The 18,633-nt window shown below is 43.8% G+C and overlaps 1 protein-coding gene across 8 annotated transcripts in view; it reads right to left on the reverse strand.

Moving 5' to 3' along the window:
- SIPA1L1 (signal-induced proliferation-associated 1 like 1) overlaps window positions 1–18,633 on the reverse strand; it is a 339,956-nt gene that overhangs the window by 27,187 nt on the left and 294,136 nt on the right. For 4 of the 8 annotated variants that reach the window (XM_015562016.1, XM_006760731.2, XM_006760727.2 and 1 more), the window contains 5 exons: window positions 17,564–17,713; window positions 12,338–12,462; window positions 9,769–9,831; window positions 9,231–9,349; window positions 6,401–6,843 (listed from right to left, as the gene is read on the reverse strand). In XM_015562016.1, the coding sequence (XP_015417502.1) occupies window positions 6,401–6,843; window positions 9,231–9,349; window positions 9,769–9,831; window positions 12,338–12,462; window positions 17,564–17,713 (900 nt within the window). The remainder of the gene's footprint in view (window positions 1–6,400; window positions 6,844–9,230; window positions 9,350–9,768; window positions 9,832–12,337; window positions 12,463–17,563; window positions 17,714–18,633) is intronic. The other 4 variants (XM_006760733.2, XM_006760732.2, XM_015562018.1 and 1 more) reach the window with 1 other exon arrangement.

An 18,633-nucleotide genomic window follows, 5' to 3' on the forward strand; every position in this document is an offset into this window, starting at 1 on the left:
GGGAGTAAAGATTGTATAGCTTAAGCATGATTGTTCGTAGTTAAAGTGATTAATTACCCACCTGGCACTTAAGAGGTTTTATTCCCTCCCTAACTTCAGGGGAAAATCCCTACCTGGGGAAACAACCTTTCTCGGAGAGGTGACCTTGGTTAAAACACAGTGCCAAGAAGGTGAGCAAACATATTAAGAACATATTATGCCATATATGCCAGGTCCCTTGAAACAGCAAGGATGGACTGGCTCCCGGCAGATAGAGAAAACAAAGAAGGAAAATTGAGAAGCAAAAATCCTATCCTATATAATAGAAGGCTAATATGCAAATAGACTGAATGGTAGAACAACTGAACAACTGGTCACTATGACGTGCGCTGACCACCAGGGGGCGTGCGTGGAACATGGCGGGCATTGGCCGTGGTAGGATTGTGGTGCAGGTGAGCGGGGGCGCCAGACCAAGGCAGGGCGCAGGTCGCTGTCATCGGGGTGAGTCTCTGGTGGTTACTGAAAATTCTTTGCTTGCACCTGCTGCCGGCACCCAGTGCCAACCCCAATCACCCCTCAGGGCTTTTCCACCTCCCCTTGCTCCTGAGGACTATCGGGGCAGCAGCCGACACTTTCACTGATGCTGATGGCGATGGCCCCACTTGCACCCGCTACTGGTGCCGGCACCAATTGCTTCACGCTGTCAGCACCTGGGAGGGTGGAGGCAGGAGCAAGGCTGCCAGCAGACAGGGGAACGGGAGCCATGGCGGGAGGGGCCGGGCGGGGGCGTGGAGGATGGGCTGAGACCCACACCTATGCCCATCACAGTCTCGTAGCCCACAGTTCCTTTCAAGGTGCATGAATTTCTACACTGGGCCCCTAGTCTATATAATAAAAGCCTAAGAGACCCTTACAGTGGAACAACTAGAATGATCCGTCACTATGATGCACACTGAACACCAGAGGGCAGACGCTCAATGCAGGAGCTGCTCCCTGGTGGTCAGTGTGCTCCCACAGGGGGAGTGCTGCTCAGCCAGAAGGCGGGCTCACAGCTGGAGAGCATAGCAGTGGTGACGGGAGCCTCTCCCACATCTGCGGCAGCGCTAAGGAGCAGCGAGCAGGCAGATGCTAAGGAGTGAGTGGTTCTAGACTGCAAGAGGGCACAGGCCAGGCTGAGGGACACTCCCCACGACCCCCCGCCCGCGCACAAATTTCATGCACCAGGCCCCTAGTATGAGTATAAAATCGGTTACATAAAAGAGAAGTTGAGGGAGATACATATTTGTCAAAGAGAAAGTAGCTCCATAACTGCATTAAGGTAGGCGATGGAGAACTTAAAAAAAAAAGAAAAAAGGCAGAAAACCCTGTCTTAAAAGGATATTTAGGGTTTGCAATACATTTGACAACTATTTTTACTCTCAACAAACACATAAAAACCACCACTGAATAAGTGGACCAGGTATTATTAGATTAAGGATCAGGGACAAGCTCGGTGGAACGGCATCACTGTCTGAAGGCAGCATCGCTGGTCAACAGAACCAAGACTTGGACCTGGATCTCAGCATCCAAATCTACGTTTCCTGTATTTCTCTCTCCAGTTGCCTGGACATGGAGGGCTATTACAAAGTTCCATTCTTTTTTAAAAATTGTTTTCCAATGGGCTTTGACCTGGTGCCTACAGATTTCGTATCATGTTTAGAAAAGATTCATCCCCTCAAAACCATTTATTCTTTCTTAATTGTATATTTAAGCTACAGCTAGAGGAATTTCAAATAGGTAGACATGGGACAAAATTTTGAAGAGGAAGAGGACTTAAGTACTAAAATTACTTAGAAAAGTTTATGCAACCTCTCTTCTTAAGAGCATCCCATAAGAAGCAATGGGATAGGTGAGGACATTACAGCAGAGCTAGGTGTAACATCCTTTTAAGCAACGGATAAATTCTCATCTGGGTAGGATGGCTTATATATGACAAGGGCGGACTCTGTCCTTTAAGAATCCTTCTGGTCTAATGATGGAATGGCATCTGGAGAATCTGGGCTTTCCTTATCCACTGAATAAATGGATTAGTTGCTCCACAGAACAAAGCAATGTTAATTCTGCTGGTGAGTCCTGCATCATGCAACCTGACATCTGTGGCTTGACCGAGGCCTCATTCTCTCAATGCTCACTTGAAATTTCAACTACAGTGGTTCTGTTTGGTCATCTTTGAGGTTAGCTAGACACCACTGAAGTTCTGGATAAAATAGTCACCCACTCCCCTGAGCCGGAAGAAATGGGGACAGAAAGCTTAGGACAGATCACCTGTAGTTCTGCTGCAAATTAAAACAGAATCCTGCCTGTTACCTGTGTGCAGAACCCCGAGGCAAAAATGGCCCATGAAAATGATCCGTAGATGTAAGGTGAGCGGTCTCAGAGGCTACACTCTTCAATTATGAATTAGCCCATAAAACTTGGAAAAACCATATTCTCACCTTAAAAAATATAGACGAGAGGCAAGGAATTGTAAGCAATTAAAAAAAAAATTCCAGGAAGAGATTTAAGAGAGAAATGTTAAAGACAATGGAGTAATTTCTGAACAAGAAGGAAGGCACGTATGTAGATGCCAAAGAGGGACATCTAACCCCCCAGCTGTACTCACACACAGAGGCACACACAGCAGCCCAAGACATGCCTCTGTGTTCACGTAAACTACATATAAAGAAGTCCTTCTCCAACCCTCCTCTCAGGAAGCAATGGGTTTTTCTGGCATGAATAATTAACTTATTAGGTTAACCAGGAAAAGCACATCCGTGAGACTGAACTGCACCGACCACTGTGGGCAGGCATTTCTCCGGGCCTCTAGCCCGCCCCTCCAGGGAAGGTCAGACACTGACTGACTTCTATCCAGATTGGGTTGATGTGTGCATATAAGCTGTAATAAAGTGCCTCCTTATGATGTTTTGCAGGTTAAAAAAATTCTTACATAGAAATGACTTTACTAAAATGTCAGGCTGTGCAGGACCTTATGTGTCCTCTCACATACACCTATCTGCAAAAGCGCTGCAGCTCTCTGCCAATGCTGACTCTGCTGCACAAAAAGCTTTGCAATGTAATAGTGGTTTCTAGGAGTCAGGAATTGGAGATTTATGCTATGTTTGAGATGGTTTATTAATTAAGGGCCCTGAGTCATCATGCAAAAAATGGGGACATTAAGGAGAAGGTTATTCCTATTTGCTCAGCAAAATGAATTGAGCAACTATTATTGGCTCACAGTGGCACACGCTCTGCAAAGGTGTTCAGGATGCACATACTGGGTGGGAAATCCTCTTGAACTGGACGGCAGTAAGGTGTGTATGTGATCACAGAAGTGGGTACTAACTGGCTACCTGAGGGGCCTATGGAAGCCCGAGGAGGCAGAATGGCTGGCTAACGCGGTGGGTGCAAAAGTCTGGGCACTCAACCAGGTCAGGTGAGGACGTTACAGCAGAGCTGTGGATATGCAAGCACGTGGTGGGGTTTCTAGCTTTAAAATGTGTATTCTTTAACCTCGTACTAACACTGGCAATACCACTGGTTACCAGGACTAGACTAGGGAATCTCTGGTCACCACACAAACTGGCACTGCCTACAGCCAAGATCAGAACTCCGGCAAAAGAGTGACCCAGTTGGCGAAAGTGTATTAAAGTTAGAAGTATCTTCGCCTCTCCTATGCTTACCACAAATCATTTTACTGTGTGATTCACTTCAAAACTAGAAAGTGAAACAGCTACTTAAAAAAATAAATAAATAAAACCTCTCCCTAACTTCCCAAACCCTACAGAAAACACTTCTTTGTTTTTTTAGGAAGCAACACTTTAGAGCAATTAATAAACTTTTTAATTGTAGAAAGTTGGTGTGTATGGCTTCTCTTAATGACATTCGACTAGAACAATCCTATGCAATTACCAACCTACATTAATGCAGCTCTCATGGGGCGCCACAAAAAACCCTGCACAATCGTCAACAGGGAGACTGGAGGACAGGGTGGGCAGGAACACAGCCCAGGGAGAAACACAGTGGAGCTTAATCACTGTAATTTGGGTTTTGTCACCAAGTCCCAGGTACAAGCGCTTTCATGCACTGTCAAGGGACCTCCCCGTTAATTGCGGCTCCTGTCTTCCGAGGACCACACACTCTAATTTGCAGTGATTCTGGTTCCTCCAGCGATGTGCATTTGGTGGCTACATCCCCCTTTCCTCCAGAAAAGGCAGGCTGCTGAGGCTCTGATCATCCAGCTCGCCCTGCCACCTTCAACAGACTGAAGTCACACAGCATCCTGTTTACCAGAGTTGAGAAACGACTGTGACTCCACCCACAGTGGATGGGAGGCCCTGCCACCATCCCTGCAAGGCTACATTCTTCTCTTCTCCAGTAAGTTTGACTTTCAACACAAGAGTTATTTCTACAGGATGATTTAAATAATTTCTGCACGGTCAGTCTAAAGCAGAAAACGTGGGTCATCCTCAGAGGTGGTCAGGCTGTCCCGGTCAGCACATTCAGAACATGCAGTCCCAGGTGCCTGCTTTTCAGGGGGCTCTGTAGAGCCCCTGGGATCCGCCGATTGGTCAGATGGCGCGGCCGATGTTCTGTGCTTTGGCTTCGGAGGCTCAGCCCTTTCCAAGCCTACTCCATGCCCACGCCGCACTAGGCAAGACCTCATGACTGATTTTCTTCCACCATCAAATCAGAGCAGAGACAGAGCCCCAGATGGAATATCATTCTTAAAAAGGACACCCTCCTTTCAAAACAAAGAACCGGAAACCAAAGAAACAAGAGTCGATCTAAACCGAGAAACTATTCTCAACTCAAAAACGTTCCAAGTCAATGCAGCACAGGCTACAGTTAATGGGATGATGGCACGTGTCAAAACACAGCAACTGAATGCCTAACTCTGTGCCCCAGGATTCTATATATTACTACGGTATTTGATGCCTAGCTTTCTGTTCTACTTTTCCAAACACTTCCTTAACCCACTCGACGCACCGACATTCAATTCCCTGGACTGTGGGAAGGTAACTGCGTGCCTGGCACTCCACACTGAGACTGCTTTGCCAATTCCTTTTTGTGTGGGGCCATGTGTTTCTAGACCTACCACAATAAACAGAAACAAGCATGTGAGATGCTGGGCCCGCCTGGAATTTACTAGATGGGAAGCTCAAGAATCTTATCAGTAACAATATAGAGACAATGAGAGAACTGAATATTTAACTGATCAAGTTAAACAAATCCAAATTAAGTGGAGGTTATCTGGAGTTTCCTGACAGACTTGTGCTTGGAATCCCATTTGAAAAGTAAAACTAAATTCAGCTTCTTTGCTATTTTTTCTTTAGGGCATAATAATAAAAGAGGCCCAGGCAAGGTTAGATGCTGTCCTATAAGCTGATCAATGACTGACAACAGTAACAGGTAAAGGAGAAACTACCACAAAGATTACCAGCCCCGTAAAGAGACCAATGGAGCGTTTCCTCCCTGAAAGCAAAAATCCTTCCATACTTTGGATTTTAGGCTCAAATCTAAAGGAAGAAATAAAAATTGGTATTAATTTTGCCTACCTAAGAATACAGGGGAATATGTACTTATTTTGAAAGGTAGATGGTATGTCTAATTTTAGCTACACTTTTCTGATGTATATCCCCACCCTCAACCACATAACTATCAGGAGCCAATTAACGGAAAAAAATTATCATGTAAACATGGGGTTAAGTGATCTTCTCTGGGAGACAGGCAATGAAAAGGGTGTGGTCAGCATCGTAAATAATGCCCATGTTAGGCCTTTTTAAAAATACGGTCAAGATTTTCTTTTAATATCTTCAAAAGACTGTTCTAGTCTACTTTCTCTATCACTAGCTGAAAGCCCAAATTACAAAATTCTTCTAATTCTGGTACAAAGGAAATTTTTCATAAAATCAAAGACAACTTTACAAAGACTGAATCTGTAAACTTTCTCACAGCTTAAACTAATGCGTTAGGCCCTGGTCAGTGTGTTCAGTGGTTAGAAAGTGGGCCCTGCAGACCGAAGGGTCGTACGTTCGATTCCCAGTCAAGCGCACGTACCTGGGTGTAGGTTCAACCCCTGGTTGGGGAGGTACCCCGATTGATGTGCCTCTCTCACATCAGTGTGTTTCTCTCTCTCTTCCTCCTTCCTTCCAATCTCTCTAAAAATCATCCTCAGTGAAAACTAACTGCCTAACCCCAAATAATAATGATGATGATAATAATAATATTGTGGTAGAATTGTAGGGAGAGTATTTTGGTGCCAATTAAAAGGCACTAAATATGTAATAATAACTGCCATTGCATGGAACACCCCTCTATACACTATAGAGCCAAGTGAAGTAGGACAAGGCTGGGCACTCGATTCAGGATGGGCAGGGAACGGGACACAGGAAAGGGCAGTTACCTCGTGTGGGAAGCGGCGTCGTTGATGCTGAAAGTGCTGCTCTCCCGGGTCAGAGGGCTGGAGCCGGCCTGGCTCTTGCTGTGGATGTCCAGGCTCAGGGAGGACTCTGCTTTCCGGTCCAGGCCGTGGCTCTCAGCCTCTAATGTCCGATCCACCATGGAGATGACCTCGCTGGAGCTGTGCCACAGGGGGGCCACTTTCTCCTTGCCGGGCCCCGAGCGAGGCGAGGCCGTGGCGGCCCCCAGGGAGGCGCTGCTACCATGGCTGGGGCCGTAGGAGGTGGTGTCGATGCCGCTGTCGGCAGAGGTGCCCTGCAGATAGTTGTAGCTGTTGAGCTCAGACTCAGTGCGGTCCCCGTCATACCACTTCTCGTCACTGTGGGCGCTGGACGCGTTGCTGGACAGGGTGTTGCTGCTGGAGTGGCTCGAGTAGTGGCTGTCAGGCTGCAGGGGAAGCAGAGTTACTCACGGGCAGGCTCTGCCTCGTGAACACCAGGAAAACAACAGGGAGAATGGCCCGTGGCGTGTCTAGTGATGGGTCCAAGGCCAAAGGTTCTAATGGTGGGAAACCGAGGTCTGGCTTGGAGGTGCCTGGACAAACTCAGGCGAAGGCTCGATGGCAGAGAGCGCTGAAAATGGTTTCTTAAGAACCCATTTTTCATTATTTCACTTAGGCCAAAACATGAGATCATTTTAATCAGAAAAAAATCTAAATTGTTATTAGTCTTCAATATTTTAATCCTAAAATAGAAAAAAATGACACCTCCAAAAGGCTTTAAAATTAGAAGAGACCTACTGTGCTCAGAGTAAAGAGAAGGCAGAACCTAAGACTTATTCCTACAGAGAGCTCCCCAGTGCGCATCTATTTAGAAGACAGCTTTCTGAGGAGGGCTCAGAGGTATGATGTACACGAAGGTGCCAAGTGAATTCAATGGGGGAGGGTGGGAAGGGAGAGTAACAGTCTTTTCAACAGACGGTGCTGGGACACGTGGGTATCCACAAAGAATTAAATTGGATCCTTTCCACATAGAAAAATAAACTCAAAAAGATCAAAGATGTAAACGTAAGAGCTAACACTGTAAAACTCTTAGAAGAAAACATAAATGTACATCTTCATGACCTTGGATTATGCAATGTTCTCCTAGAGATGACCCCAAAAGCACACAAAAAAGAAAAAAAATTGATAAACTGGACCTCATCAAAATTAAAAAACTTTTATGTTTCAAATACCCTAATTAAAACATGGGCAAAGGATTTAAATGGGCATTTCTCGAAAGAAGATATACAAATGGCCAACAAGCACATGAAAATATACTCAGCATCTTTAGTCACTAGGGAAATGCAAATCAAAACCACATGAGATACACCTCACACACAGTGAGATGCTATACACAAAGGGGCAGACAAGAATGCTGGCTGGACTGCTGGTGGGAATGGGAACTGGGGCCGCTGATGTCCAACAGCTCAGTCCCATTCTCAGCGTCGACTCAAATAAATAAGATTTCCAAGGATAGCTGAATAAAACAGTATTTTAAGAGAAAAGTGGAGAGAAGGAATTGTGTGTGTGTGTGTGTGTGTGTGTGTTTGCTGAGGATAGCGGCAGGAGGAGGACACTCAAGTTTCATTTTAAAGTGCAAAAATAAAGCTCTCTCCTTCTTAAACAAGAATCAATCCCAGTTATTTTACCAGTGCTACTCTAGTTTTTCGCAACAACGTTTGTGTTACAGACCTTCATTCATTTTTAGTATCTGAGGGCAGAATTTCTCAGCCCTGCATTGTCTGTGGAATTGGCAGCCCTCAGCCACGTGTGGCCACTGTGCACCTTACACGTGGCAGCCTGCACTGAGATGGGCTGAGAGTGAAAAGTACGTAACATATTTCTGCAGAAACAGTACGTGAACCACACTGGAATTTTAAGTTTTCTAGTGGTCAATATTTAAAAAGTACAAAGAAACAGGTGAAATTAAGTTTCGTATGTTTTCTCTAACCCAACCTATCCCAAATATTATTTTACCATGTAATCAATATACCGATTAGTAATGAAGGTGGGGAAATGGACAGATTGACTGGGGCAATCGCCCATTTATAAGCAGAACTGTGACAACATCCCGTCTCGTCAGTGTATCTCCCCACACAGCCTGTGTGGGTGCTTGCACACATGTGCTCCCCTCTTGTGTTTTTAGCTCCCATATTCATTTCATTAGAGCAAAACTGGGAGGAGCCCTCTCATCTCTGAGCATCTTGTAAGTTAGTGAATATGAGACAGTCTTTCCTCACCCTATTGAATGACATAAATATAAACACACATTTCAGTGAGCAGACAGACCAAAGAGACCAACTGCACTGAAAGGGGGAGGAAACGATGACCTCCATTCCCCATTCTACCGGTAAGTGATAAGGAACTGTGTGCCACGATGGTGAAGGACAAAAATGTGTGCAGCTCTGAAAGATAAGAGAAGCAGTAGGCTGTGAGGAAGTTGTCTGTTCAACCACACCTCATGCTTGCAATTGTGTAAACAAGTAAAGTCCATTTCTCACACACTTCAATTCATAACATTTTAGGACTGTTTGTGATGGGGTCACCTGGCCTTTCACCCAGATGATGGGGTGGCAGGTGCATACCAAAAAGGAATTTCAATTTATCTCAAAGCACCCTTGTTGGCAGCAGAAAGCCCAGGGCCAGGACAGCAAAGGCCCCCTTCTGCCAGGATGGCTTCCTCTTTGACCACGTGGGAGGAAGAACAGAGCAGACCTGTACCATTTTCACAGCCATCACAAGGAAGGTGCATTGGTAGGCACCTACCACTCCTATTATTTTACAGTGAACTTACATGCCCCTGTTTGTTCGGAGACAAGTGAACCACTGGATCCTGCCGCATCAGCCTCCCACTGGGGCTCTCTCGGAACGTGGGCAGGACCTTCGATACTGCTGGGAGGTGGCATGTCGGCTCTGCAACACAGCACAGGGCATTATGGTGCAGGCCGAAGCAGACCCAAACACATGTCGACAAATGAAGACAGCTTGCCACGGCACCTCTGAGCTCACTGACCAGCAAGCTCTGAATTTCAGCAATAAGCTTGTTGAGAGTTTACACAATAGACAGCATGTCAGAAACTAAGTGGCTAATGGGTAAAGCTTGCAGCTGGTGACCACATGAGCAGAGCCAAGTACCACCAAACCAAAGGCCATGAACAACGCGGCAAAGTTAGAAATCAACTTTTGGTTTGGGGAACAGTCTAAAATACATGGATTGAATTTATGAGATTCATTCACTGCAAAGTGTAGCTAACCTAGCTTGGTCTACATTACCTAGACAGGCATGGATGCAATCACGTGTTACTTACCATGACACCTTGGAAATATTTTACCTGTATATTCATGCTGCTCGAGGAAAAAAGAATTGAAATCCTGAGGTCCTCTATAACTGTAAGCTAAGCACAACAGAAAAGACACACAGCAACTAGTTTACTTAAAACAATTGCTTCCTTTTGGAGTCCACGCTGGCGTTCATGATGGGGTTCCAAAGGTGCAAGGTAAGTGATTTTACTTCTTTCACACACTGCTAGCTAACAGCAACCATTCTGGACTTCGGCAACACCATTCCTAACACATAATGGACTCGGCAACATACCCTTTTGCTTTGATTCTCAACCATTTCCAAAAGCAGAGGCACAGAAAAATGACCAGCCACGGAGATAAGTGAGTTCATTAAGCAAGCTACACTCCTCGCCTCCACTGGGGCACCAGTTCATAGCACACTGATGCACAAAGATGGGGGGTAGGGGTTGGGTCTGGCTTACAAGTAAGACTCTCCTCAACATTGTCAATGAGTGACCTGAAAACCATTAGAGAATTCTGTTCTTACGAACTGAGTAAGACCTTTACACACTCAATACAGTGCAATGAGTAACAAGACATAATTATTTTTGTCAATTTCTCCCTAGCATGGCATAACTAAGCCCCCGAGTTTCCTTCTGAGTTCCCATGAGAAAAGGCTGGGTTAGTCCTCTGGAATGTAAAAACGTACACAAATTTATTTTATTTTAATATTTTATTTCAAGCCTTAGATTTTGAATAGAGAAAGGCCCCACTTGGTGAAAAGGCTCTTCTGGCAGGCTCTAGGGCAGTGATGGCGAACCTATGACACGCGTGTCAGAGGTGACACGTGAACTCATTTTTTTTGGTTGATTTTTCTTTGTTAAATGGTATTTAAATATATAAAATAAATATCAAAAATATAAATCTTTGTTTTAGTATGGCTGAAAATATCAAAAAATTTCTATATGTGACAGGGCACCAGAGTTAAGTTAGGGTTTTTCAAAATGCTGACACGCCGAGTTCAAAAGGTTCGCCATCACTGCTCTAGGGGTATCTTGCAAAAAAAAAGGTATATCTTACTAAAAAGATGAACAAGTGAGTTAAAAGGATTCATCCATATTAATTTCAGAGTCTTATCTATTAAAAGTGGGATGCCACTAAACTAAAGGGGATGCGAGAACAAAAAGACTAGAGGGAGGTTTCTGTGCAAGAATGAATACGGTCTAGGATGAACCTTATAATTACCCTCCCCTTCCTCACATGGCTTCCCATGAGTAGGAAGTGACACTGAATGCTGCACAAAGGGCTTGCTGGCAGCTCTGTTCAGAGCGTGCACCAGGAGCCAGAAAAAGCTGCTGAAGTCATGATGAAGAAGGGATCCTTTGCGCACGTGTCGTTACCAGCTCCACAGTATCAAAACATATGGGCTTAAACACATTCTGCTAAGAGCAGAGCAGAATACGCTCAGGTTTTCTGTGTGGTGGGTGGGTGGGATGAGAGGGGGAGGGACAGATGGCTTCAATAACCAGGCACATTGCACTGAAGTTATTGCAACAAAGCATATCTTTAGAACCTAGGAATTATATTTCTTTTCCCCAACGTGTGTCTTAGCTCAATACATCTCCACTTCCTTCTATGTTCGTGGTTAGTGCCTTTACACAGGCACGGTCATTAAAACAGAATGAGACAGATAATGCATTTGCTGGGAGGATAAAAAGGTGGGGTTCTGTCTTAAAACGTATCTTTTTTTCAGACCTGCAATGTATTTGTTTTGAATCTCACACCCCTGGTAATGCTACTAAAAATAAGATAAAGGAAAAAAATACCTGTCTTGATTCAAGACCCTGATGTATCAGCTGTGTTGATATTAAAAATCTATACTATTGTGTTGAAACTTAATCATGTTTCATAGCAAAATTTTATTGTATCAACTCATGTAATGGTGTCATTGCAGCAACTACAAGTAAATACAGAGAAATTATATGTATTAGGGACCCAAATGAAGGCTCTCCTGCAAATCTTCCCCATCCAGCTCTTTGTCCTGCTAAGACATGTCCTTAGCTGGCAGCCTAATAGCAGAGGAGGGGAAAAAGCATATAGGGGAGGAAAGAGATACTAACCACGCTACACATGTGACTAAGCAACAATTGTATCTCTTTCCCACTCTGTACACAGTTTTTAAATTTTTATTTATTTATTTTAAACTCTTTGTAAGAATACCAACAAATCTTTTAGGGCACTTGTAAGAGGCAAAAACACAGATGAAAGGGGAGGGAGATATTTAGGACATGTGGTTTGGCAGTCTGGCAATTTAATTTGGGTTCTGAAAAAAAAATTCCTATGTCATTTCGATTTTTAGATTTAGGGTCACTTAGAATTCCTTGACTTTTCTCTTAGGTCTTATTTGTTGCTTTCACTTATACATAATCTAATCAAGACTTAACTCTCATTCACATTTATTAACCAGGGCTGTTCATCTAACCAAGACTTAATTCTCATTCACATTTATTAACCAGGGCTATATTATATAACAGAATGCTTTGATGACATCATCAGGAGGAAGCCCAAGTCACCTTGGTGTAAAAGCAACTAGCTTTTTGTAGAAATTTAATTACTTACCCATCTGGTCGGCAATGCTATCCTCACTTCTTTGCCAGCTGGGTGTGGATTTTCCGCTGCCACCAAGATCTGCCTGGGTGTTCTGCCTGTCAATGGAGGCTGGGGATCTGCGGCTGACTCCAAACCTGTGGTGATTTCCCCAAACAAAGGCAAAGAGGACATCAGAAACCTCACCCATAAAGGGAAGGAGTCCTGGGTGTAGTGAACCTCACTGTAAGGACAGGTACTACTAGTTTCGCTTGCCTGTCTGTACTTGTGCATGTGAATGTGGATGCCGGAACTGTGTTTGCCGTAGTCAGTTCAGAAAGGTATGTAGGCTAAGCATTTAAACTGTAAACAAGGCCAGGAGCCATCAGGACGGAGCTAACTTAAGATAAACAGAGTAAGAAAGCAAACCAAACGGAGCTAACTTAAGATAAACAGAGTAAGAAACCAAACCAAAGTCTTCTAGCCCTTGTGTAGCCAACCACACAGGCTGTTATTCACACACAGCCAAAGGGAAATTTTCACCATCCCAATGTTCCATGTGTATCTTGAGATGGGTACATGTCAGGGGTTTCTCGTAACGCAGTAAACTGCTAAATCACTAAGTAACTAAATCTGCTAAATCAGTCATTCTGGGAACTAGTATTTTCTGAGCACTCTAAGGTCTGAAAGACAAAGACTGCTATCATTTATATAGAGACCACTTTCAAAATAAACTGCCTTTGGGAAGGGCTACTTACAAGTAGGTAAAGTGGCTTTTGTAAAGGCAATTGTCTATTTCTGGAAAGACTCTTTAGCTATTCAATCAGCCAGTTTTATTTTTCCCAGTGTAGAGCAAACATCTAATACATGATTAAAGCATGTACCTTGATGAGCACTATCAGCAGCGTAAATCCTGCCTGAGCCCAGGAGAAAGGACCAGAGTGTAAAATTCAAACGTTCATGTGGAAATTTACAAATTTGTGTATGGTTAACTAATGAACTTATACAATGAAAGACTATACAGGGCCTGATGGATTGATGCATATGACAGATGTCTTGTTTACTACAAACTGATAGATGCCTGGGGAGAAACACCACGTGGTGCTGGTGGAGTCAAGTTCTGGCTTTCCCACTCCAAGTTACTTAAGTGTCAGCTTCATTTATTTATTTGAAAAAAAAAGAAGAAGAAGAAAAAAAGTCAATTCCATTATATGGATCCAGGGAGGAAAAGCTCGATGAAAGCATTTGCAAAGTAAAGAAAGCTACAACATATTTTCGTAAAACTCCTCCAATACCATCTCCCTAGTTGCTTTTGCATAAATGACAATTGTTTACAGACTCAATCACAAGCCTCACTAAACAAAGTTACCTCTATTGTAAAAACCAAAACCCTTGATTTAGGAAAAACTAAATAACTGTGCATTTACAAAAAAAAAAAAAAAGCATTCATTAATTATGATCTTTGCCCTCTCCTCCCTAAGTAGGGTGCTTCTTTACAGTGAAGATCCTCGAAATGGCCCTATGATCCTATTCTAAATTTGCACTAAATTACGACTTTTTCACAAAGGCACAGAGACTGCGATTTTGTTTTCACCTTTTTGGTAGCAGAGGCAACTAAGGACCTTTTAAACCTCTGAATTTAAAGCCGAGTGTTTTTCTGGCTATCTGGTTTCAAATAACGTAAGGCTGTCTTTAAATTCTGCCTTTAAAATATTTTCATCCCACGGACTTTTAATTTCAGTTCTCATACATACTCATTGCGTGCAGGGCATTAGGGACACAAGGACCCTACTCTTGAGGAGCTCAGACAAACCTGTTCAAGTTGTGCCTCTTTTCGAAGCTTTACTCTACTTCTGTTTGGAGGAACACTGAACGTTGAAGGCTCAGATTTGGAGGAGTTTTTAGTAATCACCAGGCTGATACATGAAGCATGTTCAGTGACCAGGAGCCTGTCCACTGCTCTCCAGAGCAGGCTCACGGCTTTGAATAGCTCCCTCATAAAGGCCTGGAAACTTCTCTGTAACTTTCATTTATTGGTCTCTGTCGCCCTCACAGACAAGTGCAACCCTTCACCTAAGATTGCCTCCTCGCCTCCACAATTCTGACCTTCAGGTTGTACATCCCTAGTTATGTTTCTCACACCGGTCTCCAAATTCCTCATTTACCCCTCCCTCCCTCCCTCTGGACATGCCCTGCCCTGTTAACATTCCTCAAAGTGTGTGGCCCCAAAACAAGTCCCCAAGGTTGGCAGAGCAGACCCCACGTCTCCTCCCGAGAGTTGCTTTGTGACGGCCTCTCATTCCCACCTTAAATGTGTGCAGGCGCCTGTTGTCCGCCCACTCGAGTGGAGCAGGCAGGGTTAACCAGTTAATTAAATTTCACCGCTCAGCGGATTTGGATGGTCTCAATATCCTCACCCAAGGGAGTGGCAGACACATCACACACATGCAGACACCAGGTCCTGAATCCGGGGCAGGAGAGGACAACGAAGGAGCAGGCTACATTTACGGGCAATGACTGCACACACTGACCAACTATCATGATCGCACGCTTTAAGCTTTTAAGAGTTTGTTAATGAGCTGGATCAGACCACATACACTCCTGTGATCCTTTTCCTCTCGGGACAGGCAACTTTTGGGATTATACATGTGAATTAGACAGGGAACCAATTGCTCTTGCATCACTGATACAGGCAAACGCTGTTTGGGATCCAGCAGAAACACTGAATCATAGGGGTTCAGACTGAGTAACCCCAAGAAGTAACTCTGTGGAATGTGGATTATTTTTGAGCTAAAGGCAACTGAGATCCTTTGGGCTCAAGAGAAACTTCGGCCCTCTCCTTAACTACCTAGAAGAACTTAAATTAGGGGCTTTGCCCACAGGAGATTATCACTGACAACTTTTTCTCACCTATCCTCAGGGCAGGGCAGACTAACTGAACATCTGCTCTTATTGTCTTGTGATGACCTTCCTCCCTCTGAAGCCCCAAGGTGCCTGACCTTATTCTTAGCTCTGAAGGTCAGATATACCTCATTTTCTCTCTGTTTCGAACCTCGCATGTATGTGGGTTCCCATATGCATGTATGTAATTGAATTTGGTTATTTCCTCATTTTGATCTATCTCATGTAGATTTAATTTTTAAGCCAATGAAGGAACCCTGAAGGGTAAAAGAAAGTTTCTTCTTCCCCCATAGTATCAGCCTCATCTTGCAAAGTATCCACCTTAGAAAGGACATCAGCCCTAGCGGGTTTTGCTCAGTAGATAGAGCATCGGCCTACGAACTGAAGGGTCCTAGGTTTGATTCCAGTCAAGGGCACATGCCCAGGCTGTCGGCTCGATCCCCAGTAGGGGGCATGCAGGATGCAGCCAATCAGTGATTCTCATCATTGATGTTTCTATCTCTCCCTGTCCTTTCCTCTCTGAAATAAAAACATATGTAAAAAAAAAAAAAAAAAAGGACATCATACAGTATAGTAAATAGTCATGGGATAAGTTCACAAACAACGGGCAAAACCCTAAATACCACCGATGGCAGAGTTAGTATAAACATCAAGTTACATAACTACCACCTCCTTAAAAAAACTGTGCAGCTTGGGGCACTGAAATCATGGTTCTAACATAAAGATTCACCAAAACGTGAACGTTTCAGCTCACGTTTTTGGTTCATTAAAAGTGTATCATAGAAGAAAATAATGCTTTTTTTGTTACTGTTGTTAGTTCATTTCTATTTTACTAGAGGCATGGTGCATGAAATTTGTGCAAGGGCAGGGTCCCTAGGCCTGGCCAGTGATCAGGGCCGATTGGGGCCTTCCAGCTGCCAGCCAGGGCCTTCCTTCCCTGGCTGCCAGCTGCCGGCTGCTGGCCAGGGCCTTCCTTCGCTCTGCACCACCCTGTGGTGGTCAGTGCACGTCAAAGCGAGTGATTGAACGCCCAGTCTTCCGGCTGAACTCCTGAGGGGACACTTTGCATATTAGCCTTTATATATATAGATAGATTGTTGTACCAACACTGAGGTTGCAGTGAATTCTTATTTTTGAAGTCAAACAAGGCCATTTAAAATCTACTAATTAAAACAAGAAATAATTAGTTGGGCTTGTGGTTTGGCATAATAATACTTAATTCATAAAACCTTTTGCAGAAACTCATGAAAAAGAGCTAAAATTTTTTCTAGTTGTCACTGAAGTAATTAAAATAAGACATGCACATTTTAGAGATACTACCAAGGGAATCCTGGGGGAGACACTGAGGATGGGGGGGGAGAGCATATTTTATAGTGGTTTTATTACCTAATTTCTGCTAACATAAACATTTTGCAACAACAAAGAAATCAAACTTAATAGCTGTAAAAACCGAAAAAGCACTATAGATAAAAATACACACTATAAAGGTATTCTTAGTAATAAACATGATTATTGTGTAACATAGTAAAATCTCAAGAAAATAAACAAATCATGTGTGCACTTGTTAAAGTGGGGAAAACTCGGAACAGAAACATCAGTTTTTATCAGCTCCTTATATTTGATCTTAAAATGGTCCCAGGTTCTTTGTCAGGTTCTCACGGGGAGGATGCCCTAGCGGAAGCCACTGCTGCTCCCTCACTGTTCCTCTGGGCAAGGCCTAAAGCTTCTGTGCACCATGTAATGCTTTGCTGCTAATTCTTCCAGGCTTCAGACATTCCCATTATTTTCTCCTTTTTAGTAGCCTCTGAAATCATGTACATTTAGCTTTTTACTTTGTAAGTCTTTTCAGAAGCAAATAGTTACTTTTGGGTGTTTAGTGTTCAAAACAAACACCACGAAAAACATATACCAATCCACAGGCTGAAATCACAGAAGACTTTTAAAGTGTGAAAAAAATAATTTTAAGCTTTAGATCCATGATCATTTCTCCAACTGTAACAGCAAAACAAACTCCAACTAGTTCAAGCAGGATACTGCTGAGTTCACTTTGGAGGACTTATTAAGAAATGACAAAACTGTACTATGAAAATAGGCAACATATATCATGGAGAAGCTGGTGTAATCTGATTTCTCTGTCACTGAGTCCTTAGAGACCAGAGAATGATATACAGCCCAAGGAGTGGTTTGAACCAGCAATGAAAATATTTTTCCATCTGAAATTATTTAACCATATTTCCCCTTTTGATCTTCTGTAGTAAATTGATCAAGGCTGGCTGAATGGAAATCATTTTACACCTCTGAATGACAGATGAAAGACAGCAATGTCAACTAGGACCGTGCACATTGGGGCACACCTACCCTTCAGGCATGGATTTCTGCCTGTACGTGCCCCCGCCAGAGCCAGTCTCGCTGGACGAAGACAGGTTGCTGGGGGAGTTACGGCACTGCTGGGATCTCGCTAAAGCCATGGACGAGACCGTCACGTAGATGTCCGAACCAGGAGACAGCCTGCACATACAAACCAAAAATATGAAGTCAACAATTCAAAGGGAAGAGTCCCAAGGCAGGCATGATGGATAATATCATATAAATGCGACAGAGGCAGTGGCTTCATGGAAATGGTGAAAATGAAGCCAGCTGGAAACCTACACAAGAACCGTCCCCATGCAACTACTCCCTCAGGGAACCACTGGAAAACTGCCTTGAAGGGGGCAGAAAAAAAAATAACAGGGAAAAACATGTATGTTTCCAAAAGCTGCCAGAATTCAATAGGCTGAGTTGCGCAGGCGGTTTCCTAGTATGGCAGCGTAGAGCATAACTGAACCCCAAGTGACATTAACACAACAATTAATTCCTCTTTCACACTGGTTCTCCCAGAGTACATGGCCAGGGGGAGACTGGTACATTCTTTGTATGCTCCTTTGTTTTCTAATTTTATTACTCAGAGTCTGAAATGAATATTCAGATTCTGCTACTTAGTATTTATGAATTTGGTTGATAGCAGCATCACCATATAAAAACCTCTATGACAAAAAGTGCCTAGAACTGCAGTTGCTGAAATTTAACTAAATTTAATTAATGAATCTCGCCTCATACATCTATTTCCAAAGCTATGGGGCCTTTGCCCTGCTGATGGCTCAAGGGACAGAAACTGGAGCTCTGTAGTCAGGACAGATGCTCTACTCCAGTAGCTCTAGTAGGAACGTGGTAAGCACCGGAATATCAACGTGACGCTGACAATGTGCCCAGGTGAGAACTAAACCTTAATCACACGGAAGGTGGCACACATCATTCGACTCCTGTCGCAGGTCACTTCCAGTTTATCACTGAGGAAGTGGAATCAAAGCCATTCATTCAATAAGCCCGGCCTCTTGATTCTAAGTCGGCCACACTCTGTGCTAAGCTACTGCTGCCCTCCAGGAAGGCTG

This window comes from Myotis davidii, unplaced genomic scaffold, assembly GCF_000327345.1.
Source record: "Myotis davidii unplaced genomic scaffold, ASM32734v1 scaffold17, whole genome shotgun sequence".
NCBI classification, from domain to species: Eukaryota; Metazoa; Chordata; class Mammalia; order Chiroptera; family Vespertilionidae; genus Myotis; species Myotis davidii.